The following is a 25,759-nucleotide window of genomic DNA, read 5'->3' on the forward strand; positions in this document are numbered from 1 at the left end:
TACTGATAATGACTGAGGGAAAATGGTACTCCAGATAGGATGGTCAGGGAAGCCTCTTTAAGAAGGTGACTGACTTTTTTTTAACTTAAGACCCAATGATTAAAAGGCTTTGTGCCTCTTTATCAAAGACAGCAGTTTACATCCTGAGGTTTCCTTTGGGTTTCCAGAACAGGGAAAATGTTCTGACACCTCTTGTTATAAACCTGGAGCAATTTATACATTGTTTTTTGATCTCCTCAGCCAACATCTTCCTCTCAGACAGGATTATTTCCTCTAGTCCTTTCCTCTCTGGGATAATCCCATTCACACCAATGACTTTCTTTATCGCTGTTAGATAATATTTAATGAGCACTCTAAATGCGCTAGGCTTTGGGCTAAACACCTTATGGGTTTTTTGGTTTTTTGTTTTTGTTTGTTTTGTTTTTAATTCGTGTGACCCATGATTTCCATTACTAAAAATAGTAACAGGTAACATTCTGGAATATTTACTATGTATCAGGCCCTGTTCTCAGAACTTTACATATGTTAACTTACTTAATACATATTTAAGGAGGACTCTCAGAGAAGTTGCCCTCCCTGATAGTAATACTTTTATAGATGCTTGCTTAAGGAGCACTAATACTATTATCCTATTTTATAGAGGCAGATACTGAGGCACCAAAAAGTGGTTACAGAACTTGCCCAAGACTGCACAAAGTGGAAATAAATTAAGACTGACCGGATGAGAACAAGCAAAGGCTATCTATTCAGCGTAAGGGAGTCAGTCACCATCACTCATGTTTTGGCAGAGACTCAAAGGCAGGCAGAGGTGTGGGAAAGCTATATAGCAGAAAAAAAGGAAAGGCTTCAGGTGTCCCAGATTGGAGGCTGTCGTCATGGAGAAGCTAGACATGGGCAGACTAGAAGTTAGGTACCCTATGCGATTGGTTGGGGTACATATTTGGCTTTCTTTTCTTGGTCCTAAATTGGAGGTGGGGACAAAAATTAGTACAGTTGTGAATTACTAATCAAGTCCTGGCCCTTTTGGACCTATTGTTGTAGGGGTTATTATTTGGCCCCTTGGATTGTTACTTCCTACAAGCCTGCCTTATAGCAGGCTGGCTTCCTGAGCTGTTTTTGTTTATTGAAGTATAGTTGATTTACAATATTGTGTTAGTTTCACTTGAACAGCAAAGTGATTGAGTTATAAATATATATATATTTCAGATTCTTTTCCATTATAGGTTATTACAAGATATTGAATATATTTCCCTGTGCTATACAGTAAATCCTTGTTTTTTATCTATTTTACATATAGTAGTGTGTATGTTAACCCCAAACTCCTAATTTATCATTCCTCCCCCACATTGTCCCCTTTGGTGACCATAAGTTTGTCTTCTATGTCTGTGAATCTGTTTCTGTTTTGCAAATAAGTTCATTTGTATCATTTTTTTAGATTCCACATATAAGTGATATCATAGAATACTTGTCTTTCTGTCTGACTTACTTCACTTAGTATGAAAATCTCTATGTCTATGTTGCTGCAAATGGCAATATTTCATTCTTTTTTATGGCTGAGTAACATTCCATTGTATATATACACCACATCTTCTTTATCCATTCATCTGTTGATGGACATTTAGGTTGCTTCCATGTCCTGGCTATTGTAAATAGTGCTGCAATGGACATTGGGTGCGTGTATCTTTTTGAAGTATGGTTTTCCCTGGATATATGCCCAGGAGTGGGATTGCTGGATCATATGATAATTCTATTTTAGTTTTTGAAGGAACCTCCATACTGTTCTCCATAGTGGCTGCACCAATTTACATTCCCACCAAGAGTGTGGGAGGGTTCCCTTTTCTTCACACCCTCTCCAGCCTGTATTATTTGTAGACTTTTTGATGATGGCCATTCTGACCAGTGCTGAGCTGTTTATTATAGATAAGGGGTCTGGTTTTCTGGGCAGGCTGCTGCAGGCTGTGGATCAGAGTTCTGTTTTCATATATGATCTGGCCGTTGTCTATTTGTATATTCAGTCTCTCAGCAACTAGAAGTCAGGCCAGCATTGCAGCTGGGACAGTCTGGCTCCATAGCCCATGCTCTTCACCGCTGTTTTATGCAGCTGCTGTCCAGCAGACTCAGCAGTCAGTATTCCCTCCTCAGAGCAACAGTCCCACTCAATCCTTTCCTTCATGACATCATCCTGCTGTATCCAGATGCTTCGGTTCAAATTCAGCAATCCTCAATTACTAGCTCTAATACCTCAGACAAGTTTCTCAATCATTCTGTGCCTCAGCTTCCCCATCTATAAAATGGGGGTGACGGCCGCACCCACCTCATAGGGTTATCATAAGGGTGAAATGATGCAATCTATGCAAATTGCTTAGGATGGTGCTTGGCGCCAAGAAAGCACTCAGCGTTAGCTACCGTTATCATTATTATTCTCTCATTGTACTTCTGTATCTGTCAAACTACCTTGCTCTTTTTTGTTTTCTTGTTTACAAGTTAGCTCCCAGACAAAAAAGTTATAGGAGGGCAGGGGCTTCCCTGGTGGTGCAGTGGTTAAGACTCCACACTTCCAATTCAGGGGGCCTGGGTTCGATCCCTGGTCAGGGAACTAGGTCCCACGTGCATGACGCAACTAAAAGTTCGCATGCCACAACTAAGGAGCCAGCAAGCTGCAACTAAGGAGCCCGCCCAACACAACCAAATAAATATTTTTAAAAATTTTTTTAAATAAATTTTTTTTAAAAGTCTATAGGAGGGCAGAGACCTCATCTTTCCTGTTTATCAGTGTCTTAGCACAGGCTTAACATATAAGCTGACAGTCAAAACATTGTTAAATGTATGAATAACTTAACTATACACGCATCATTGGTGTTTCAGAGTTTCCAACAACCCCCTCCTCAGGTTCGATTCATTTGCTAGAGCAGCTTACAGAACTGAGAAACACCTTACTTACTAAAATTAGAGGTTTATTATGAAAGGATATAACCCAGGAACGTCCAGATGGAAGAGATGCACAGGGCAATGTATAGGGAAAGGGTGATGACCTTCCCCACTCATCATTGCTTTAATTTGCATTCCTTGATGACAGATGATGTGGAACATCTTTTCACGTGCGTATTGGCATCTTTTTATATTCTTTGGTGAGGTATCTGTTAAGGTCTCTGGTCCATTTTTTTAATCAGGTTGTTTTCTTATTGTTGACTTTGAAGAGTTCTTAGTATATTTTGGATAACAATCCTGTATCAGATGTGTCTTTTGCAATATTTTCTCACAGAAGTTTTTTAATTTTAACGAAGTCCAGCGTATCTACTTTTTCTTTCACAGAAAGATACGGCCTTTTAGTGCCGTATCTAAAATGTCATTGACGGTACTTCCCTGGTGGCACAGTGGTAAAGAATCTGCCTGCCAATGCAGGGGACACCGGTTCCAGCCCTGGTCTGGGAAGATCCCACATGCTGAGGAGCAACTAAGCCCTTGTGCCACAACTACCGAGCCTGCGTGCCACAACTACTGAAGCCCCCTCCCCGCCTAGAGCCCGTGCTCTGCAACGAGAAGCCACTGCAATGAGAAGCCCACTCGCCGCAACTAGAGAAAGCCCACACGCAGCAACGAAGACCCAACGCAACCAAAAATAAAAATAAATGTATTTAAAAAGTAATAAAGTAAAATGTCATCGCCATACCCAAGGTCATCTAGGTTTTCTCCTATGTTATCTACCTGGAGTTCTATAGTTTTGCATTTTTACATTTAGGTCGATGATCCATTTTGAGTTAATTTTTGTAAAGGGTGTAAAGTCTGTACCTGGGTTTTTTCTTTTTTGCATGTGGAGGCCCTCAGAATAGTTTTTTTTTGCGGTACGCGGGCCTCTCACTGTTGTGGCCTCTCCCTTCGCGGAGCACAGGCTCCAGACGCACAGGCTCAGCGGCCATGGCTCACAGGCCCAGCCGCTCCGCGGCATGTGGGATCTTCCCGGACCGGGGCACGGACCCGTGTCCCCTGCATCGGCAGGCGGACTCTCAACCACTGCGCCACCAGAGGAGCCCAGAATGGTTTTTAATGAGGAACTTTTGAGAGGAAAGACTCAGGACACAGGTACTGAGTCATCAAAGTACCTTGCTGTAGAGAGAAGAGAGGTATTGGAGAAATTACAAAACTGGCAAAAGTATAGAGTATTAGCCAGGCAGGAGTTAGTATCCTAGTTTAAATTAAAATCTAAGCTTAGGGAATTCCCTGGAGGTCCAGTGGTTAAGACTCCGTGCTTCCACTGCAGGGGGTGCGGGTTCTGTCCCTGTTTGAGGAACTAGGATCCCACATGCCACACGGTGTGGCCAAAAATAAATAAATAATCTAAGCTTGCAGGACATCAAGAGTCTATCAAGTTTATTCACCAAATAGGGCAAGAAAGAAAGAAGAAATTGGGGGAGGGGTAGAAATTGAGAACCAGAGGTGGAGACTTTCAGCCCCAGAATTTTCACCATGTGACTGTATTACAGTAACGAAATCTATGTGACCAAACAAAGCTACACATTTAAAAAATCAAGATATAGGAACTTCCCTGGTGGCTCAGTGGTTAAGAATCTGCCTGCCAATGCAGGGGACACGGGTTTGGGCCCTGGTCCGGGAAGATGCCACATGCCGCGGAGCAACTAAACCCGTGCGTCACAACTACTGAAGCTCACGCTCCTAGAGCCCATGCTCCACAACAAGAGAAGTCACCCCAATGAGAAGCCCGCGCACCGCAACGAAGAGTAGTCCCTGCTCGCGGCAACTAGAGAAAGCCCACGCACAGCAACAAAGACCCAATGCAGCCAAAAGTAAATAAATTTATTTTTAAAAAAAAACATTTTGCCTTCTAATGCAGGGGGCACGGGTTTGATCCCTGGTTGGGAAGCTAAGATCCCACATGACTCACGGCCAAAAAACCAACACATAAAACAGAAGCAGTATTATAGCAAATTTAATAAAGACTTTAAAAATGTCTCCCCTGGTCCAGGAACTAAGATCCCACATGCTGTGGGGCTAACTAAACCCGCGTGCCGCAACTACTGAGTCCATGGGCCACCACTAGAGGGCCAGAGCGCCGCAACTACGGAGCCCCTGCGCTCTGGAGCCCACATGCCACAACAAAAGGATCCCGCATGCCGCAACTAAGACCCAACACAACGAAAAATAAATAAATATTAAAGATAATAATAATGTTTAAAAAACTGTTTTAAATAAATAAAAATGGTCCACATCTAGAAAGTCTAAAAAAAAAATCAATGTATAAATATTGGAAGCTGGTACTGGTAACGTTCTAGTGATTTCTTAAGCAGAAAGGCGCTATATAGATCGTTTTACAAATGCATATTTCATACGTATGTGTTTTAGCTTTTGTAAAAAATTGCGGAATAGAACATACACTTAAAGGAGGATCTAAAATACAAATGTATGGTATAAAAAGTAATTCTCAGGGCTTCCCTGGTGGCGCAGTGGTTGAGAGTCCGCCTGCCGATGCAGGGGACACGGGTTCGTGCCCCGGTCCGGGAAGATCCCACATGCTGCGGAGCGGCTGGGCCCGTGAGCCAATGGCCGCTGAGCCTACGCGTCCGGAGCCTGTGCTCTGCAATGGGAGAGGCCACAACAGAGAGAGGCCCACGTACCGCAAAAAAAAAAAAAAAAAGTAATTCTCCAAACACCTGAATAAACACCACCCAAGGCAAGAAAAAGACCACCCCTGACATTCCCCTCCCTACTCCAAATGGCTATCCTAAAACTGCAACACTCGCTTCCTTCTTTTCTTCATGTGTTTTTATTTATGCCTTTGCATGCATCTGAAATGTCTTGTAAAAATGTTTTCAAAAGGAAGTTTAGTGCAGTGGAAGAGCTCAAAAATTCGGTGTCAGAAAGACCAAGTTTGGGAATCCCCTGGCGGTCCAGTAGTTAGGACTCCGCGCTTTCACTGCTGAGGGCCCAGGGTTCAATCCCTGGTCGGGGAACTAGGATCCCACAAGACGCGCAGTGCAGCCAAATAAATAAATTAATCAATCAATTAAAAAAGAAAAAAGAAAGACCAGGTTTTAAATCCCAGCCCTGCTCCCTACTAGATGTGTGACCTCAGACAAGTCATTTCCCCTCCTCCAGGCCTTTTCCTCATCTGTACAAGAAGACACAAATGGCCACATTTCCCAGGACTGTCATAAGGATTCAAATCACAAACTCCACATTTATTCAACAAGTTTATTGAGACCTTTTGGGACCTAAGCCGTGTAGGAAACAGAGATGAATCAGCTTTCACACTCAAGAAACTCACAGTTGGAAATAGGTAACTATAAAAACAACACAGCCACTAAGTGCTTTGAATCAGGGAGGGACATGAGAAGGATGTAGTGTTTATAAATCTGGAATCAAAAACTAACTGCCGAGAGAGGCAGGAGGGTGGTCGAGCCTCCCACTCGGAGATGAGCTTGGGACCATCTAGAAAGGCTCTTGCCAAGGACACAGGCACGTGCCCACAGGTCTCTGGAGTTCACTGCAGGCTGGCCCACTGCAGGGATGTGTAGACCACCTTACCATCAGGCTGCGGAGAGCAAAGCAGCAGTGTCTTTCTGACACTGGTGCCGAGGCGGCCAGCAGAAACCAGGTCCTGGAGTGGGATGGGGTCCCCGGGAGCCCAGCACTGAGCGATGTAGTGAGCATGGAAACGGAGCGGGTCGCCTGGGTGAAGGAGAGAGGCAGGTAGCACTTTCCAGTGGCAGGGAGCTGGAAGACACTGGGACGTCCACACAGAGGACATGGGGATGGTTCCAGCTATCACTACCAGTATTTTAAAAGACACCCCTGGACCTATACACACATGTATAGCATAAGCTTATTTAAAAAACAAAAATGAAAACAAATAATTGAATACATCGTTGTCAGTCAAAGCCATGAGGAACTCAAAAGGGTATCATGTAAATATCCAATGAGAAGTGACTCTAACAGACTAAAAGAAGTAAGAAACAATTTACAATAGGATGGTGTAATAAAATAGAAGAAAGGAGTCAACAAAATTTTTCTGAAAAGGGCCAGAGAGTAAATATTTTCAGTTTCTGTGGGCCATGCTGCCAACATTCAAATCTGCCACTCCAGCACAATAGCAGCCACAGAGCATATGTAAACAAATGGACAAGGCTGTGTTCCAATAAAACTGTTTAAAAAAAAACCAGTCAGTGGGCCGGATTTGACCTGGGGCTATAGTTTGCCCCCGGATTAGATGAATGCTTTCAAGTAAAGTAGGACCCTGAGTAGGGCACTTTCCAGAAAACTAAGTAACAGGTAACGTAAATCTAAAAGAGCAAAGCTTCCAACAATTCTACTCCTGGGTATTTATCTGAAAAAAATGAAAACACTAATTTGAAAAGATACACACACCTCTATGTTTACTGCAGCATTATTTACAATAGCCAAGATATGAAAGCAACCTAAATGCCCATCAATAGATGAATGAATAAAGAAGATGTGGTATTTATACACATACACACACACACACATATACACATACAACGCAATACTACTCAGCCATAAAAAAGAATGAAATCTTGGGATTTTTGACAACATGGATGGACCTCTATCAGCATAATAGAGGGTATTATGCTAAGTGAAATAAACTAGAAAAAGACAAATACTGTATGATTTTATTTATATGTGGAATCTAAAAAACAAAACAAATGAACAAACATAACTAAACAAAAACAGAGTCATAGATACAGAGAAGAAACAGGTGGTTGTCAGAGGGGAGGAGGGCTGGGGGAGGAAATAGGAAGATTAAGGAGTTCAAACTTTCAGTTACAGAATAAATGACTCACAGGTAAGAAATGTACAGTGTGGGAAATATAGTTAATAATTATGTAATGTCTTTGTATGGTGACAAATGGTAACTAGACTTACGGTGCTCGTTTTGAAATGTATAGAAATATAAAATCACTATATTGCATACCAGGAACTTACACAGTACTATAGGTCAATTATACTTCAAAAATAAACAAAGACATAGAAAAAGAGATCAGATTTGTGGTTACCAGCAGCAGAGGATGGAGGGAGGGGGAATTGGATGAAGGTAGTCAAAAGGTACAAACTTGCAGTTATAAGATAAATAAGTACTAGGGACGTAATGTACAACAGGATAAATACAATTAACACTGCTGTTCATTATATATAAACATTGTTAAGAGAGCAAATAAATCCTAAGGCTTCTCATCAGAAGGAAAAACTTTTTTTTTCTATTTCTTTAATTTTGTGTCTGTATGAAATGATGGATGTTCACTAAATTTACTGTAGTCAACATTTCATGATGTGTATAAGTCAAATCATTATGCTGTACCCCTTAAACTTATAGAGTGCTGTATGTCAATTATGTCTCAATAAAACGGAGGGAAAAAATAAATAAATAAAAGAGCAAGGCTATAAGACCTTCCATCTGAGGGGATGTCATAGCAACTATAAATCAAGGCCCTCCCTGGCAGCTGGGTTTCCAGCAAGAACCTCTCCAGGAGCCAGGCACCTCTCTGGTTGTTATGATACCTCAGTCAACTGAGAAAGGAGCATCAAAATGCTTGAGAAGTTACCCTAAAATTGTTTTCCAAGAAACTTAGCATCTTTTAACCTCAGGAAGATTTAGAGTTAGACTTAGAAATATGTATTTAAGAGATTCAGACCTTGAATACTAATCTTCAGGAGACAAAGATTTTATGTATATTTGATACATTGAGTATTTATTGTTTTAGAAATATTGACCTATTACAAGTAACAGGTCAGCCTTGTGGTTTAGTTTCAAATGTGTGATTGAGTGATTGATTTAAACTTATTTTAATCTGAAGTTTTAGTAAGTCTATTAACAGTGTAAGAATATAAACTTAAAAATCACCCCAGTTATAACTTATTAGAGTTAAGTTATTGGCAAGATTCATAACCAGAAAGCTGCAGAACTTAAAAAATATATATATTAAATTTTAAAATGCGGTTTATAATGTTTGAAACTACTTAATTCCTTTTGTAAATGGGATCAAACATGAATTAATGGTCCCCTTAAAATCTGGTAGATTGAAAAAATTAAGTTTTATAAAGTGAACTGAAAGCTTAGAAAAAACCTAGAAATTAGCATTTGTATGTTTAGTCAGTTGAATATTCATTTGCAAAACCAAAATAATCTTTTTTTTTTTTTTTTTTAGCGTACAAAAATCACCCCAAAAAAACAGTAGCAAAGTGATTAAACCATGGTTACTTATAGAGAATGGGGCAGGGAAACTGTTCTCAGCTCCTAAATCAGTCAGTTAAATTTTAGTCTGAGAAGAGAATAAGCCTGTCAACTCATCTGCAGGGAACTTAGCGGACAGTCTCCAATGAATGGCTAAGATCTGACTACTTATCAGGCAGTTCTACCTATGTTCTTAAGGAGAACAAACAGAGTGATTTTCTGCACTTTTTTTTTAACCTTTAAGTTACACAATAAATTCAAAAATTAACTGATTCATCAAAAGTCCCCCTTACCTATTCCTGATGCAGATTCCCTCCCAGAACTATTAACTATTTGTCTTTGGGCTGGAGCAAATCCTTTCAAGCTTTTTTCCCACTTGCTTGATAGGATTCTCTGGCTACTTAGTACTCCACTTTAAGTTCTTTTCATATTCTTTCACTAGAGCCACAATTTTTAAGACTACTTAAATAATTTGTCTATAACTGCCTAACAGTATAAAATATGATTTACTTTTTACTATACATGTTTTTTATGAGCTGTTCTTTTTTTTTGCCCCCTTTTTTCATTTACTAAACTGCCCTTCAAATGAGCACGGCTTCCCAAGTGTTTCCTGTCCTTCCATGGTTTCAGAGGCTGAGAAAATGAAACCAAAAAAAGAAAAGAAAAATGCAGAATGTAGTGGAATTGTGAAGAAATGAGTGGCAATCAGAGGTCCCAACACAAACTCACCGGGATAGACCAGGAAGTCGCCCCCGAACTTGCCAGCCGCACTGAGGAAGAAGCCTCGCTCCCACAGGTCTCTGTAGATGCTGTAGCGAAGCTCGTGGGCAGGACGGCCAGCGTGGGGCCAGTCTTTGGACTGGACACGCCAGTCCAGGGGCCTAGCCTTGATGGGCCGAGGCCTAGCAGTGGCCAGCTGGATGAGCAGAGCAGACCTGGGCAAAGGAGCCACCCCATTTGAAGGCCCTGGCTGGGGAGAGGAGGAGCCTGGTGGGGGGGGGGGCGGAATCCAAGAGAGTTTGGTGAATCCAAGGGGCAAGGTTATCCCAGCCCCAGGGAGAACCAGCCCTAGATTCCCTGCCAAAATTCCCAAAGATCTCTTCCCTCCTTCCCCTGGTCCCTGGACTCCAACTCCCACCTTCACCTGCTTCCTCATGCTCTCCAGCAGCCTGGCCAGCACTGGCCTCATTCTCTTCTGCAGCTTGGTTCCCACCGGCCTCCTGGCTCCCGCTGGTCCCTGATTTCTGTTCCAGCTTCTGCTTCTTCGCAGCCTGGCCCTCTGCAATCTTCTCTAGGAGCTCCTGACGACGGGTCTCACGGGCCTCAGCTGCCAGAGCACTTTGCTCCTGGAAGCCCTGTTCTTGCTGGCGCTTGAAGGATGCCAATGCCTGAGAAGTAAACTTAGCTGTAATCTCAGGATTCAGGCATGCCCTGCCTTAGGAAGCTAGGAATCCTGACTCCCTGGCGCCTCCCAACCTCGGGGCGCGAACCCGGGGATCCCAGTACCCTACTCTCACAGTATTCCAGAATCCAGGACTCCTAGACCCCTCCCACTTCAGGGACCTGTTGTCCCCAGCCTCTTCTCCCGCAGGCGCCCCCAACCTGCCCCCTTACCAGGCTGTGCTGGCGGGGATCCGGGCGCGGGGCGCTGACTAGGGTCACCGCGCCGATCTCTGCCAGCAGCCGCGCCTCTTCGGGCATCAGCAGCAGCGGGAGGCCCAAGCGCGAGTTCTGGCGGGGTCCGCGGGGCAGGGCGCCGACCGTGCGGCCCCCTACTCCCAGGCGCTCCCGCAGCGCCTGCACCGCCTCGGCCCCCCACACCAGGGAGCGGCCGTTCGCCACCTCCACCACCAGCATCCTCCTGCGGGAGGCCAGGGGCACAGCAGTCACCCACAGAGCTGCACGTCTCTCGCCGCCCGATTCGCGCCGCGGGGAGGCCTCCCACCGCCTGGCGGGCGGGGGGGGGGCGGTCTCGGCGAAGCCCCGCCCCTGAGTCTCGGGGGTCGGAGCCTCGCTCAGTGCCGCGTTCGCCACCTGCTGAGCGGGAGGGCCAGGCTCCGCCGCCTGGGCGCGGGACTCCGCCCTCGGGCGATCCCGCCAGGCCCCGGGGCTGACAGAGACGAGGCCCCGCCCCGAACCGAGCCGCGGGGCCCCGCTGGAGCGTCTCGGACCCCGCGGTCAACATTCTGGTCTGGGCCAACACTGCCATGCCGGCCCACGCGCCTCGGAGCAAAGCCTGCCCCAGCACGGGCCACGCCCCCTTCGAAAGATCCATTTCGGCGTCGCCCTTCGGGTGTCCCCGTCAGGTGTCGGGACCTCCAGAGACCAAAGCCCCGCTGAGGCCACGCCCTCTTCGGGTTGCTCGGGACTTGGCTCCCCCCCTTTCCGAACCCCAGGGGTTCGGCCTCAGGTCCCCTTGCTCTAAGTTGGGCTCCTAGAATACGAAGCCCCGCCCCCGCCCGAGCGTCGCCGGTCCGTAAGTTCGGGAGTCCTCGGCTCAGCCGAACCGCAGCACCGCCCCCTCCCGAACATAAGGGGTTCAGCGTTCGGGCGTCCTCGGCTCCAGTCAATCACATAGCCTGAGGCCCCGCCCCCTCCGGCCGCCTGAGCTCCCCCAGTTGGAGCTCGTGCCCCACGTTAGAATCCCACAGCCGGAAGCCCGGTCCCCTGAACACCCGCCGCCTGTTCTCCGTTCGGGCGGGCTCACCCCACTCGTGAGCGCTCCCTTCAGAATGTGGCACAGTCCTCTGATAGGACCAGCTAGTCACCTCGTAAACACCAGCCCGCAGTCCCGGCGGAGCCACCCCCTTACGTAGCTCGCCACGCGCTGCTTCCTCCACCCCCCCCATGCCTACCCCCTGCGTCGATTTCGTCATGCCGCCACCTCAGCGGAGCGGGAAGTCTGGGACCCGCCCCGCAGGGCCGTATCCCTGCCTTCCCCCTAAAGTGAAACCCCCTTGAGCCCGCCCCTCGAAGCGCACCTCCCTCCTCGGTTCCGGGACTTGGAAATGGGAGGCTCCTTACGCTGGACCCGACCCCTTGGCACCACGGCCCGGGGCCCCGCCCCCTTCAGGCCGGGACGCTGTTTGCCACGCCCCCTTGAAATACTCCTGAGCCCCGCCTCTTTCGTGTTGCCTAAACCCGTGGCTCCGCCTCCCTCCTAAACATGAGACTCCGCCTTTCAGCCACCCAGGGTCACTTGTACCCGACTACCTCCGAAGGGAACAGACGCTGTGGCCCCTCCACATCCGGCCGAAGCTCTTGGCTCCGCCTACATCCGAACAGAGACCTTCAGTAATCGACTACCTCCGAAGAAAACCGAAGCTTGTGGCCCCGCCTCCAGACTCTGTCCCAAGGAACCTGAAGCGGAGGCTCCACCTCATTCCGAACGCTGAGCTCCAGGCCCCGCCTCTTTCCCAGGTTCGGTCGCTTCCCTCCGTGCCCGAAGCTTCTGGCCCCACCCCTTTCCGAGCCCGAAGCCCCTCCCCTTTGCGTGCTCGCAGCTCGGTAGAACCGAGTCCGCGTCCAGCTGCCGGCTCGTGCTCCCTGCGCCCAGTCCGGGCTCCTTCCCTGCTCAGCCCGGAGACTGCCAGGCGCTGCACACCCGGCCCTGGGCCGCGCAGCCCAGCCGGCGCCCCGAAAGAGGCTGGGGACGCGGGGGCGTGCTGGGCGGGGTAGGCGTGGCGGACCCGCGGTGGCCCGCGGGCCAGGACTGCTCGCCTACTTCCTGCCCTGCGGGCGGCGCGGAGCCGCGGGCCCAGGTGGGTCCGCCACGCCTGGGCCGGGGTGCGGTGGGCGCGGAGTGCGGAGGCGCCCCGGAGACCGGGAGGGGTCTGGACAGTGTGGGGTCGCTGCGGATCGGCGGGCTGATGCGGTGCGGGGGCGGTGCCGGGAGCGCGGCCGAGCTCCCGGGTGGCGTAACCGCCTGTGGCTTTGCCCGGAGCGGATCTGACCCGCGCTTGGTGAGCGCAACGGGAGTGGGGCTCGGGAGCGGGCCCGCTCTCTGGGTTTCAGACGGGAGAAGGAACCGGAGCTCCGAAAGAGGTGGAGGCTGGAGGCCTGGGCTCCTCTGAGGCCCTCTCGGAGAGGGGCAGGGGGTCTGGAGAGAAGGGTTCTCAAAGAGGGAGAGGCTGGGGGATAAGAAGAGAGGAGCTGGATTGCTGGATACTCGAAGGAGGAGGGGGCCGGGAGGTTTGGATTCCTGGGTTCTCAAAGGAGAAGAGAGCTGGGGGCCTGCGTTCTCAAAAGAGGGGTTCTGTGGGTGGCTTCCTCTATCCTCGAAGGAGGAAGGGCCTGGAGGTCGGGATTCCTGTGTTGTCAGAGGAGAGGAGCTGAGGGTAGGACTCCTTGATCCTCGACAACTGGGGACTGGGTGGGGAGGCTGTGGATCCTTGGATCCTCTAAGGGGGAGGGGCTGGGGGCCCGGACTCCTGGGTTCTCACTGGGAACCTCTGCCCCTCCCCCAGAACATGTCGCCTGAAGAATGGACATATCTGGTGGTTCTTCTTATCTCTATCCCCATCGGCTTCCTCTTTAAGAAGGCTGGTGAGTCAGGTTCCCTCCCCAGTGGAAAATAAACGGGGGCGGGTGCCCGGGCTGGGGACCCCTGGAAGGTTCCACGCTTATGCTGTGCCTTCTCCCTGCAGGACCTGGGCTGAAGAGATGGGGGGCAGCAGCTGTGGGCCTAGGGCTCACCTTGTTCACCTGTGGTCCCCACACTTTGCATTCTCTGGTCACCATCCTTGGGACGTGGGCGCTCATTCAGGCCCAGCCCTGGTGAGGATTTGGTGGGGGGAGGAGGGGGAGATGGAGGGGGTGGAGGAAGCGACCTGTTTCCCCTTGGGGTCTTTCTCTGTCTCCATCTCCGGATGTCTCTTGTTTATCTCTAGATTCTCTGTGTCATTTGTCTGGTCTGTTTTTCTTCCTCTCCTGCCTTTTTCTGGGTCTTTGTCCCTGTGTGTTTGTCCTGGTCCTTTACATCCATGTCGTGGATTCAGGAGAGAGGAGGACGTTACTAGTCTGCTGGCCCTGCCACCGTTGGTATTGGTATTCTCTCTCTCTCTCTCTCTCTCTCTCTCTCTCTCTGTTTCTCCCTCCCTCTTTCTCTCTCCACCTCCCCTCTCTCCCTCTCCCTTCCTCCTCCCTCCCTCCCTCCCTCCCAGAAAAAATGGAGGATTGAAGGGTCTTCACCCTGAAGCCTCTCTTAACCCCCTTCTCATTTTCTTCTCCATTGCTGCGCATTTCTGTGTGGCTGTTTCAGTCGTGCTCATTCCATACCCCCCGCCCCTCATCTTCTGTCTCTGAAGGTGGGGAGGTGGGGAAGGATTTGTAGCTGGAATCTAGGGGCGGCTGAGGCAAGATGTCCTGCACCCCTGCACCCAGCACAGCACGCCTCTTGCCTTTGCCCAGCTCCTGCCACGCCCTGGCCCTAGCCTGGACCTTCTCATATCTGCTCTTCTTCCGAGCGCTCAGCCTGCTGGGCCTGCCCACTCCCACACCCTTCACCAATGCCGTCCAGCTGCTGCTGACACTGAAGGTCAGACTCCCCTCCAGCCCTCGCTGTGTGCCAGTTAACCACCCCAACTTTACCTTCTCCTCCCAGCCACTCCCGTGGGAGGCAGAGGAAGGGGGATGGTCTCTCCCACACACCCCGCCGGGGGCGGGGCTTCACCTCTCAGCTCTTCCCCGAGGTAAAGAAGTATCCAAAGTTACGTAACTGTGGGTGCCATGTGGTGGCTGAGCTAAAGTGCATCTTTGTAGCAAGCCATTTTGCAAAGGACAACCAGCTCTGGGGAGGTAGCACTTAGTTAAGGACACAAAACCAGGACACCACGTCCGGCTCTCCATGACCTGGGAAGACGGGTGAAAATAGATTCCCAGGCCCCACCCCCGGTGGGAACGTAAGGTCGTGCGTTCCTACTATGTGCTACCCATCAGTGAACAGAACGGTCACGTGAGGTGGTGAATGAGGTTTCCTCAGCATCCTGTGTTCCCGTCGGGAGCTGGAGAAAGAGCCTTTCAGGACATAGGGACCAGCGTGTGTGGAAGGGGGCAGGCTGGGCCCCATCAGCAGTGGACAAGCCACATGGACCGTCCATCAGGAGCGGGGAAGAGCACAAGCAGCCAGGCCAAACCATGCAGGGCCCCGTTGGCTAAGGTGAGGGGTCCCAGCTTCTTCCTGTGAGGGCCCAAGATCCACTGCAAGAGGTTTTTTGATTTGTTGCCAGAAGAGGTAGTGTGACCAGATTCACAGGTTAAAACATCCTTCCTCCCGATGCTGCGCGAGTTGAAGCAGAACGGGCAAGATGGGGTGATGTGGGACACTTATCAAAGTCCAGCTGACGAACAGTGGTGGCTTGATGCAGGCCTGTGGGGAGGTCAGTCAGGGCCCCACCAGGAAGCCCGGCATTTAGGAGAAATTGAGGACGGGATGGGGAGAGGTCCTGGGCCCCAGGGCACGAGAGGAGGGGCAGGTAGTGGAGCTGGGAAGGAAAAAGACTTGGGTAGAGCCCCCCAACTCAAGAAGGTTATCGAGGGTCACGGCCAGCCCAAGGTGATCTTATCAATACAAGGGAATAAAAACCCAAGCCTCACTCCTGCCTTCCTCCATCTCTGCCTGGGGCTCTGTGCCAACTAAACCCAGGGGGAAGCTGGGAGACACAGGCCTGTGGATGTTGAGCCGGCCTGGGGTCTGTGCGGAGAAGGGTAGAGAGCAGATCTGAAGAAGGAGCCCGAACATATTCAGCCCAGTGGTGGAGGCAAAGCGAGAGGGACAGACTCCAGAGACTTAAGGGATTCGATTCGGGGAGTGAGGAAGGTTTCCAGCCTAAGCAATTAATTGGATGGTGGTGGTATTTGCTGATGGCAGAGACTAGAAAAAGACCCACTTTGGGGAGAGGCTAATACCGTGTTGTACCTTGGATGTGTTCAATTCGAGGTGCCTGGAAGATATCAAGTATTAATGACAAGAGGTAGCTTTTTTTTTTTCTTTTCTTTTTTTTTTTTGCTCTCGCCACATGGCTTGTGGGATCTTAGTTCCCCGACCAGGGATCATCAAACCTGGGCCCCAGCAGTGAAAGCGTGAGTCCTAACCACTGGCCCACCAGGGAATTCCCTAGAGGCAGCTTGGGGCTTGGAGGAGAAGTCCCCCCGGGTTACACTGTGGGTGGCACCTAAAGTCACAAACTGCAGGAGAACCCAGAAAGATGGAACTCAGAGAAAAAAGACAGAGGGGTCCAGGAGTGAGCCCTGCGAGAGTCACCAAGAAGCCCTTACTCACGACTAGATGCCCAGAGCTGCCCGTGGAGTGGAGCCTCAGCGCCCACCTGTGCGGGGCTGCAGCAGCCGTTGGCTGCCCGGAGAGGTAGTGAAAGGGAGGTGGGTGAGAGGAAGCCCGGGTCTGACCTGTCCTTGCCTACACCCCTTCCTCCCAGCTGGTGAGTCTGGCCAGTGAAGTACAGGACCTGCACGTGGCCCAGAGGAAGGAAATGGCCTCGGGCTTCAGCAAGGGGCCCAGCCTGGGGCTGCTGCCTGACGTTCCCTCTCTGATGGAGACGCTCAGCTACAGCTACTGCTACGTAGGAATCATGACAGGTGAGCGTGCCCGCCCCGCAGGCCTGCCTCCGCAGCTGCGCACCCTCTGCCTCCATCCTCTGCCTGGAGTTTGGTGCCTGTTCCACGTCCCACATTGCGTTCCAGCATCTGCTGCTCTGAGGGCGAGCATCTATGCCCGAGTCCATGTCTGACTCTCCCGCCTGGTCCCAGGGCCCCTCCAGAGTAGAGACGGACTGTTCTTCTCAGCCCCAGTGATTCCTTATAACTTTGGGGAGCAAACAGGAGATAAAAAGGAGAAAGATCTACATCACCCTAACATTTCTGCTGCCCAGGCAACGAGCATTCACAGGTTATGATCCCATTTTTAGTTTCAGAAAATATTTTTCACTAATGTTGACCTCTTAGAAGGTGTTCGTTTTCCTAGCAACTGTATTGAGCTGTGATCACCACACTCACCTGCTTGTAACCACATCCAGCTTGCTGGCTTTTAGTCTGTTCACAGAGCTGTGCAACCATCACTGCCATGTAATTTCGTCAAAACCCTGTACAAAGAGCCGTCGTCTCTCAAGCCTCCGTCTGCCCCCATTCCCTGGAAACCACTAATTGACTTTCTACCTCTATATATTTGCCTATCCTGAACACTTATAAGTGGAATCATACAGTGTGTGGTCTTCTGTGACGTGTAAGACGTTTAACACTTCTGTTAACCCCACTCTGCTCCCTCCCTAGGCCAAGAACAGTCTCCTCTTTTCCGACACTGCCCCTCTGCAGCCCCTCCCTGCTCAGTGGCCAGAGGGGTCTCATGAAAAGGCATAATGATAATCCAGCACTTCCCTGGTGGGAGAGCCAATACTGGTTTCCTAGCGCTTAGAACAAAACTCAAAGTCCTCATCAGATCCCCCAAGGGTCCCGCCCCTACCACCCTCTCATTTCTTCTCACACCACTCTTCCTCTGTACATGCACTGCTGCACTTCCTGTCACTCCTTCATACCCAGCTCACCCCCAACCCCATCCCTCCAGGTCCGGTCTGTCTGTCTCCATCTGTCTCCGTGTCTCCATACCCCTCATTGTCAGGCTCTGTGTCCCTTTCCATAAGTGTCTGTCCCTCTTTATTTCCTGCCGAGTCCCTTGTTCTCCTCTTTCTCCGCTTCCTTGTCCCTTTCTCTCTGGGTTTCATAACCCCACTCCCCTCTCTGCTTCTCTCTCTCCTTCCTCTCTCCCTGGTCCACCTCAGCTCCCGAATCTCTGGTCCATCTTCCCCGTCCCCCAACCCCGCCCCGAGACTGGAGCTCTCCCCGCCCCCCATGTGTACCGTGTCTGACCAGCTGCCCTGCCTCCCGCCGTAGGCCCGTTCTTCCGCTACCGCACGTACCTGGACTGGCTGGAGCAGCCCTTCCCCGGGGCCGTGCCCAGCCTGCGGCCCCTGCTGCGGCGCGCCTGGCCGGCCCCGCTCTTCGGCCTGCTCTTCCTGCTCTCCTCCCACCTGTTCCCGCTGGAGGCCGTGCGTGAGGACGCCTTCTACGCCCGCCCGCTGCCCGCCCGCCTCTTCTACATGATCCCCGTCTTCTTCGCCTTCCGCATGCGCTTCTACGTGGCCTGGATTGCCGCCGAGTGCGGCTGCATTGCCGCCGGCTTCGGGGCCTACCCCGTGGCCGCCAAAGCCCGGGCCGGGGGCGGCCCCACCCTCCAATGCCCACCCCCCAGCAGGTCAGGCGGCGGGAGGGAGGTGTCCCAAGACCCGGCAGGCCCAATCACCGCGGGCTGGCCCTGCCCCTAGCAGGGAGGATAGCGGGGAGCAGGGGGGGGCAGGTCTCCCACCTGTTGTCAGCAGAGTGTCACCCTCAGCCACCACAGCCCGCCTTCCCCTGTCCTAAGGAAACAGTAGTCCTGATACGTACGGATTGCCCCCTGTTGCTAGCGCTTGTCCCCCCTTGGGATGGTGAATTGCTCTCTGTTGCTAGGAAAAGGAAGGTGTTACAGCAATCACACGCTGTCCCTCTGTTGCCGTGGAAGCGACATCCCAGTAACCCAGTTGTTCCTGGTTGCTCAGGGTGCCATCGTTGGGCAGTGAGGAGTAGCCCTTCGTTGCTAGGGAGAACATTCCCTAGCAACAGCACTGCCCCTTCCTGCCAGAAAGCTGCTCTTTGTTGCTAAGGAAACGGCATCGCCTGAACTGCCCCTTTGTTGCTGGGAGTGAGCACGCCCCTCCCCATGGGATGTCGTCACATAACAGCCTGCTGTTGCCCTCTTTTTCTATGGAAATGGCATCCTTGACCGTGCTGTTCTCTAGCAGAGGGGACACCATTCCTAGCAACTGCAAGTCGCCTTCCTACTGTTGCCCAGGAAATCCCCTGGTAACTATCAATTAACCTTGTTGCTGGCAAAACTAGCTCCCTAGCTCCTTCATCACTAGGTAAGTCACACAGCTAGTAACTACAGACTCTTGTTGCTAAGGATATGTTGCTCCTGTGTTACTAGGGAAATGGCACTCCTAGCAACCAGGAATGGCCTGCCCCTCTGTCCGTAGCGGTCATGGTCAGCTTTCAGGCTGGGGCTGGGAAAGAAGCCCTTTGGTGTAAATTCTGAGCTACTCGTTCTTACAAGGGTTGGGCAATCCCCTAGTAGTCACAAAGTGCCATCCATTGCAGGGGAGGTGGCCCCCCCCCGCAGATTTCCTGCCACTGCCATAGTAGAAGGTATCCTCCAGAAGATGCCAAGCAGGAATTGAAGGCTTTTCTAAACCTTCTGGGCCCCGCCCCTAATGGATGCCCCCCTTCCACGATCGGAAGCTGCCAATGGTTCAGGTGGGCCGAGGATATCCCCCACTTCTGGGGGGGGGGGTTGGCACCAGTGACCCAGGAACCACTGTATTACTGGAGATGACCCTTATAGAACAATCCTGGGGACCAATAGCCAGAGAAGGCCCCTTCAGGAAGCTTTTCTAAACATCCTAGGCCTTGTTGCTAAGGAATGCCCTTCCCCTAGCAACAGAGACCATCAAGGGGTCAGGCGGGCCTAAAACATCTCCCTAGCAACCACGGACCACCTCATTGTTAGGGATGCTGCTTCCCTAACAACCGAAGTGTCCAACAATTTAGGATGGACTACTTGGAGGCTTCTCTGAATATGCTGAGCTTGGTTGCTAAGGAATGGCCTTTCCCTAGCATCTGAGACCATTGGCAGGTCAGGTTGCTAAGGACTCATAGCTTAGCAACCGTGGCCCTTCCAGACTTTTCCTGGCTGTTGCAGGCCCCCTTACCAAAGAGGAGAACCCTATTGCTGATGAACTGTGCACTTCCCAAAAACGCTCAGGCTGGGCTACCCTCCCCTGTTGCCCTAGCAAACGTGATAGCCAGAGAACTGCTGCCTGGCCAGGATCCCCTCCTTAGCATCCGGGGCTGGGACAGTAGCCAGAGTCAGGAGGGGGCCTGGCTGAGCTGCATGTCTGTCCCCCACCCTCATCCTCCCCCCCCCACCCCCCCAGTCCGGAGAAAGCGGCTTCCACGGAGTACGACTATGAGACCATCCGCAACATCGATTGCTATGGCACAGACTTCTGCGTGCGCGTGCGGGATGGCATGCGGTACTGGAACATGACGGTGCAGTGGTGGCTGGCGCAGTACATCTACAAGAGCGCGCCCGCGCGCTCCTACGTCTTCAGGTGAGCCCAACTGTCTCGGAGGACGGCACAGAAGTACATCTCCCAGCTGCCCCTGGGGTCGCCTGCGTCTTCCCCCTCTGGGCCTCCACCCCTGAGGGTCATGGGAGTTGTAGTTTCTTGAGCCTTGCTTTGGCTCTGATTTGCGTTATTCCGGGGTCAATTCTTCCTCCTCTCTGGGCTTCCGTTTCTACCTCCTTAAAGTCAGCCCCGCTCCACAAACGCAGTGTACTGAGTCCTGTGGACTGAGTAGCTAGACTTTCCGGAATCTTAACCCTGCCAGTTACTAAGAAACCTTAAGGAGTCAGTTGACTCCTGTTTCCTCAACTTTTTTAATTTCAAAAATTCCCATACATGCTTTTTTTTTTTTTTAATTCCAAATGCTTACTTTAATTACCCTTGACTAAACCTCAAGAGATACAGCCATTTACTTGGAGCCCAGCAAGATAAATTGCTTCAGCATACTGCAAGAGGAAGCCATTGAAATAATCACTCTGCTTTGTAAACCTTTATGTAACTTCTGGCTAGTAAACATAAAAATTTAAACAAACTGTGGGAGCAGGGGCCCCACCCAAACATGGACTGTAGAAATAAAAGAGGAAAAGGCAATCTCTTTCCCAAAAGCAAAATCAAACACAATTAACAATCCCCTAGCTCTTAAAGTTACCTCTTCTTTTTTTTCTTAACATCTTTATTGAAGTATAATTGCTTTACAATGGTGTGTTAGTTTCTGCTGTATAACAAAGTGAATCAGCTATACATATACATATATCCCCATATCTCTTCCCTCTTGTGTCTCCCTCCCACCCTCCCCATATATGCATTTTTCCCCAGTTTTTTTAAATTGAAGTATAGTTGATTTACAATGATGTATTAGTTTCAGGTGTACAGCAAAGTGATTCAGTTTTATATATATATATATATATATATATATATACACACACACACACACACATATTAATTCTTTTATTTTTTTTTTTGGTCTCACTGAGCAGCTTGTGGGATCTTAGTTCCCCCACCAGGATTTGAACCCTGCCCTGGCAGTGAAAGCGCGGAGTCCTAATCACTGGACCACCAGTGGTTGCCTATCTATTCTTTTTCAGATTCTTTTCCCTTATAGGGTACTACAGAATATTTAGTATAGTTCCCTGTGCTATACAGTAGGTCCTGGTTGGTTATCTATTTTTAATATAGTAGTGTATATATGTTAATCCCAAACTCCTAATTTATCCCCCCCGAACCCAGTTTCCTCAACTCTTAAATGGGGGTAATGCTGTTACCTGTTTTCATAGGTTGATGTGAGGAATAAGTGAGATAAAGTGTGAAATGCACTTAATGTGAGGCCTGATTAGCTTGTATTATCCTTCGCTCATCTGATATTTCTTGAGTGGAGACTTTCTGTAAAGATAAGATAGACTTATCTTTACAACCTTAGGAAGTAGGAGCTCTCATCATCCCCATTTTAAAGATGAAGAGACCCGGGATCAGAGGTCTGATCTTAGGCAACCTGCCGAGTGTCACCAGATGAGGTCAGGATACATCATGACACGTTCTTATAATGAAGAAGTCGGTCATGGTGCCTCTGGAGCTAGACTTCCCTGGGTGTGTGATCTGATTTATGATTTAAAGATCTGCTCCGACCTTGTGTGGGAATGGGCTAAGGTGGGGGAGGGGATCAGGCAATAAAGCAGGGACTGGCCCGGTGGGCATTGATGGTATCCTAGCGTAGGGACCAGTGGCCTAGAAGTGGATGCATTTGAGAGGTGGAGGTGGGAAACAGCTCGATGCCCAGGTGATGGATTGTGCGTGATGGTAGGGCACAGAAGGGCTGTTTCCTGAGGAGGGGAAACTGGGCAGAAGGAAGTTTCAGGAGTGGGTAGGATGAGGAAGCTAGACTTGGGTTTAGTCTCCCTGACTTTGAGGTGACTGTTAGATTTCCAGCTGGGGTTGTTGGCTAGGCAGTTAGTTGTGTGATTCTGGTGCGTAATGCAAGGGTTGGTGTAAGAGGTGGACACGTGAGCGTCAGCAGGTGTGGATGATACTTAAAGCTCTGGGGCTGAGCCTTAGGTCGAAGCACAGAGTGCGCCATCGTTTAGACCAGGGATTCTCAATGCGGGGCGGGGGAGCGATTGTGCTGCACCCCCAGGGGGCATTGGCAATGTCTGGAGACGCTTTTGTCATAATGGGGATGTGCTACTGGCATCTAGTGGGTGGAGGCCAGAGATGCTCTTAAACAATCTGCGCTGCACAGGACAGCACTCCACCTCCCCCCACTCCCCCCCACCCCGAGAAATGATCCTGCCCCAGGTGTCTGTAGTGCCAAGATTGAGAAACCCTGGTGTAGACTAGGGACCAGGAGGAAGAGCCAGCACAGATGCAGCCAGTGACATAGGGGGACAATCGGCAAAGTATTCATTCCCAGAAGGAAGCGGAGAGAAGGAACGAGGAGGGGATTGTGCGTCTGCAGGTGCCGGGAGCTTCAGTGCGCTGAAGACCACTGGGTGGGGCGTGATGGGAGGAAGCCCCCGGCAACCTTGACCGGAGGAGAGTGGAGGGCTGAAGTGAAACCTGGATTGGAGAGGGTTCAAGAGAGGACGGAAGGCGGAGCCTAGACGATTCTTTGGAGAGAGTTCACTGTGGGGGGCAGGGGGGCAGCGAAGCAGGGAGAGAAGAGTAGGTGGCGGAACGAACGGCCAAGAGCTCAGGTGTGCACACGTGGAGGCTACAGATGCCAGGCTTGCGCTGATGTGTGTCCTACCGTCAACTGCTTTCAGTTCTGCCGACCCAGAGCATTCTCTCTCCACCAGAGGTAGAAAAGAAAGAAAACAGTTTTGTGGACTTCCCCAGCGCTCCAGTGGTTAAGACTCCGTGTTCCCACTGCCGGGGGCATGGGTTCGATCCCTGCTCTGGGAACTATTATCCTGCATGTCTCGCGGCGTGGCCAAAAAATAGGAAAGAAAAAAACACAACAGTTATTGAATAAGCATTAAACCAGATTTCGAGGCATGGCTCAAGTAACCCACTGCTGAGATTACCAAGATTACCAAAAAAGCTCAGCCTTTTTTTTTTTTTTTAACAGTTCATCCATCCATCCATTTTATTTTTATTTTTTTTAATTGGGGTATAGTTGATTTACAGTGTTGTGTTAGTTTCAGGTGTACCGCAAAGTGAATCTGTTATACATATACATATATCCACTCTTTTTTTAGCTTCTTTTCCCAAATAGGCCATTACAGAGTACTGAGTAGAATCCCCTATGCTATACAGTAGGTCCTTATCAGTTGTCTGGAAATCTCACCCTTTTTGTCTTCTCCGTCACCACTTAGAGCCCTTTATGTAGCGTGTTCTCAAGAGACACCATAACTGGTCCTCATGTCGGAGGACTCCACAAGCACTTTGCGTGCTCTCATGTTCATCCCAAGTTCACCTGGTGATTGGGGTAGCCACCTGTGCCAGTTAAGTGTCTTTATCTGAAGGAAGAATAAAACTCCTATCTCTATGACCAGCAGGTGTTTACAGCTCGGAGCTGGCACGTAGGATAAACCCTCAGAGCTGCAGGAAGACAGGCTCTATCTCCCTCCAAACCTAGGCTTCAAAGAGATGGCTCCCAGGCCCTCGAGAAGAACATTCCTGACTGTAACACTTTCTAGAGGCCTACTTTACCATTTCAGAGGTTTCCATCTGTATCCAAAGGATAACGGAAAGATGCTCAAACAGGTTTTTCAAGGAAATGGCCTAAGAAAAGAGAAGGAGGAAAAGATCTTCCCTGTTGGCAACAGGGAAAATTCAACCTTTTTATGGACCCTTACACCCTCTGCCCTCCCCCCGCACCCCCCCAGGAAAGGGTGGTCAGTGTCATTCTGTCATTAGGTTATTTTTGCAGTTTTAACACCCTGATGTGCCAGAGGGAAAACTTGATGCCCATGGGCAGGAACTCAGGCCACAGTCCTTGGCAAAGCCTGCTCTGATTTGTGGGTTCTCTGTGGAAGTGGGGATCAGAGCCTAAATTTGTGGGTCTTCAGGGGATAGCATTTGGAGCCCTTAAGGAGAAGGGACCATGGCTGGAGATTTCTGAGTCTTCACGGGTCATGATTTATATTCCTGGATCCTCAAAGAGGAAGTGGCTGGGGACCTGACTCCTGGGTCCTGAGGGAAGATAGTGTTGGGAGGGGGTTTCTGAGAAGCGAGTAGAGAGTCCCGGGCCTGAGGGAGGAGGGGCTGGGGGCCTGGGCCCCCAGGTCTCAGGGAAGGGGGCAGGGGGCCTGCACTCCGGGTCCTGATTCCTAGCCCCTCCCCCAGGAGCGCCTGGACCATGTTACTGAGCGCCTACTGGCACGGCCTGCACCCTGGCTACTACCTGAGCTTCCTGACCATCCCGCTATGCCTGGCAGCTGAGGGCCGGCTGGAGTCGGCCTTTCGGGGGCGGCTCAGCCCCAGGGGCCAGAAAGCCTGGGACTGGGTGCACTGGTTCCTGAAGATGCGGGCCTATGACTACATGTGCATGGGCTTTGTGCTGCTCTCGCTGGGCGAAACCCTGCGGTACTGGGCCTCCATCTACTTCTGCATCCACGTCCTGGCCCTGGTGGCCCTCGGGCTGGGGCTGGCTCTAGGTGGGGGCAGCCCCAGCCGGCAGAAGACCGCACCCCCCGCCACCAGCCTTGCCTCAGGAAAGCTTCGGGAGGAGTAAGCTGTCACGACGCTCCCTCTGCCGTCGGTCCAGCCACCAAGCTTTGGCCTGGGAATTCTGTGAAGCATGCTGCTGTCTCCTTTCCCGGAAAGAGTCCTGAATACGGCAGGGGGCCTGGAGAGGATTCCCGCTTCCCCAGCTCAGCACCGTGCCTGGAAAAGCCTCCGCCCTGAGGGCCCCAGATGATCAGTTTTCCCTCCTGTAAAAATCATGATATGGTCCAGACAAGAATCTCCCTTTGTCCCTGCCCAGCGCCAGGTATTCAGAGAGAGCTGCGTTTTCCCCCCAACAGCAGGGGCCGATGGGCGACATGGTTTCTTGGGCAAATTTCCCTTCCTTGGCTCCACAGTGTGGGGTTAGGAGCTTCAGGGCAGGCTCTGGGATTGGGGGGCCTCTTTCTGGTCGCTTCCATTCTTCTCTCAGTAGACCAGTACGGAGTATAACCCTCTTGGAACGGAGAAGCTGAGGCGCATATGTGCAGGCCTTTGGACTATGGTTCTCATAGGTTCCATCTGAGCCACCTAAGGGTCCCAGCGCTCCTGTCACCCTCTTGTCATCCTTTGACCTAAGAGGCTCAGAATGTGTAAATCTCTCCTAATAAAGTGTCACACAAAGACTCTACGCGGGAATGTCTGTGGGTGATCAATGTGGGGGGAC

The 25,759-nt window shown here is 50.6% G+C and overlaps 2 protein-coding genes across 11 annotated transcripts; one reads left to right on the forward strand and one right to left on the reverse strand.

The window, feature by feature from the left end:
* Nucleotides 1–5,243: 5,243 nt before the first annotated feature.
* Nucleotides 5,244–12,243, reverse strand: TSEN34 (tRNA splicing endonuclease subunit 34). 5 transcript variants are annotated; one of them, XM_089902108.1, is made up of 5 exons: nt 12,184–12,243; nt 10,817–11,063; nt 10,341–10,590; nt 9,932–10,189; nt 5,245–6,739 (listed from the first exon to the last, which is right to left on the reverse strand). In XM_089902108.1, the coding sequence occupies exons 2-5, from the start codon at nt 11,057–11,059 to the stop codon at nt 6,543–6,545; spliced, it is 948 nt and encodes a 315-aa protein (XP_089758234.1). In that variant the 5' UTR covers nt 11,060–11,063; nt 12,184–12,243; the 3' UTR covers nt 5,245–6,542. The 5 variants fall into 5 exon arrangements, with proteins under 5 accessions (XP_022441712.1, XP_089758234.1, XP_022441714.1 ...); XM_022586006.3 differs by lacking the exon at nt 12,184–12,243 and adding an exon at nt 11,910–12,007; XM_022586004.3 differs by lacking the exon at nt 12,184–12,243 and having other exon boundaries at nt 5,244–6,739; nt 10,347–10,590; nt 10,817–11,598.
* Nucleotides 12,244–12,474: 231 nt separating this feature from the next.
* On the forward strand, nt 12,475–25,719 carry MBOAT7 (membrane bound acylglycerophosphatidylinositol O-acyltransferase MBOAT7). 6 transcript variants are annotated; one of them, XM_022585957.3, is made up of 8 exons: nt 12,475–12,622; nt 13,669–13,747; nt 13,849–13,978; nt 14,612–14,738; nt 16,636–16,795; nt 18,104–18,464; nt 20,242–20,418; nt 24,715–25,719. In XM_022585957.3, exons 2-8 carry the CDS (start codon nt 13,672–13,674, stop codon nt 25,100–25,102), a joined length of 1,419 nt encoding a protein of 472 aa, XP_022441665.1. In that variant the 5' UTR covers nt 12,475–12,622; nt 13,669–13,671; the 3' UTR covers nt 25,103–25,719. The 6 variants fall into 6 exon arrangements, with proteins under 6 accessions (XP_022441665.1, XP_022441664.1, XP_022441663.1 ...); XM_022585956.3 differs by lacking the exon at nt 12,475–12,622 and adding an exon at nt 12,689–12,963; XM_022585955.3 differs by lacking the exon at nt 12,475–12,622 and adding an exon at nt 13,052–13,164.
* Nucleotides 25,720–25,759: the final 40 nt, after the last annotated feature.

This window comes from Delphinapterus leucas, chromosome 20, assembly GCF_059928025.1.
Source record: "Delphinapterus leucas isolate spDelLeu-1000000601 "Yukka" chromosome 20, BTC_Dleu_Yukka2, whole genome shotgun sequence".
Lineage (NCBI taxonomy): Eukaryota > Metazoa > Chordata > Mammalia > Artiodactyla > Monodontidae > Delphinapterus > Delphinapterus leucas.

Coding starts and splice junctions, on each gene's coding strand:
- MBOAT7 (XM_022585955.3), top strand. CDS start 13,072: ATGCGGTGCGGGGGCGGTGCCGGGAGCGCGGCCGAGCTCCCGGGTGGC. Junction 13,748..13,848: donor CTTCCTCTTTAAGAAGGCTG/GTGAGTCAGGTT, acceptor TTCTCCCTGCAG/GACCTGGGCTGAAGAGATGG. Junction 13,979..14,611: donor CTCATTCAGGCCCAGCCCTG/GTGAGGATTTGG, acceptor GCCTTTGCCCAG/CTCCTGCCACGCCCTGGCCC.
- TSEN34 (XM_089902108.1), bottom strand. CDS start 11,059: ATGCTGGTGGTGGAGGTGGCGAACGGCCGCTCCCTGGTGTGGGGGGCC. Junction 10,591..10,816: donor ATCCCCGCCAGCACAGCCTG/GTAAGGGGGCAG, acceptor TTTACTTCTCAG/GCATTGGCATCCTTCAAGCG. Junction 10,190..10,340: donor GCATGAGGAAGCAGGTGAAG/GTGGGAGTTGGA, acceptor CCCCCCCACCAG/GCTCCTCCTCTCCCCAGCCA.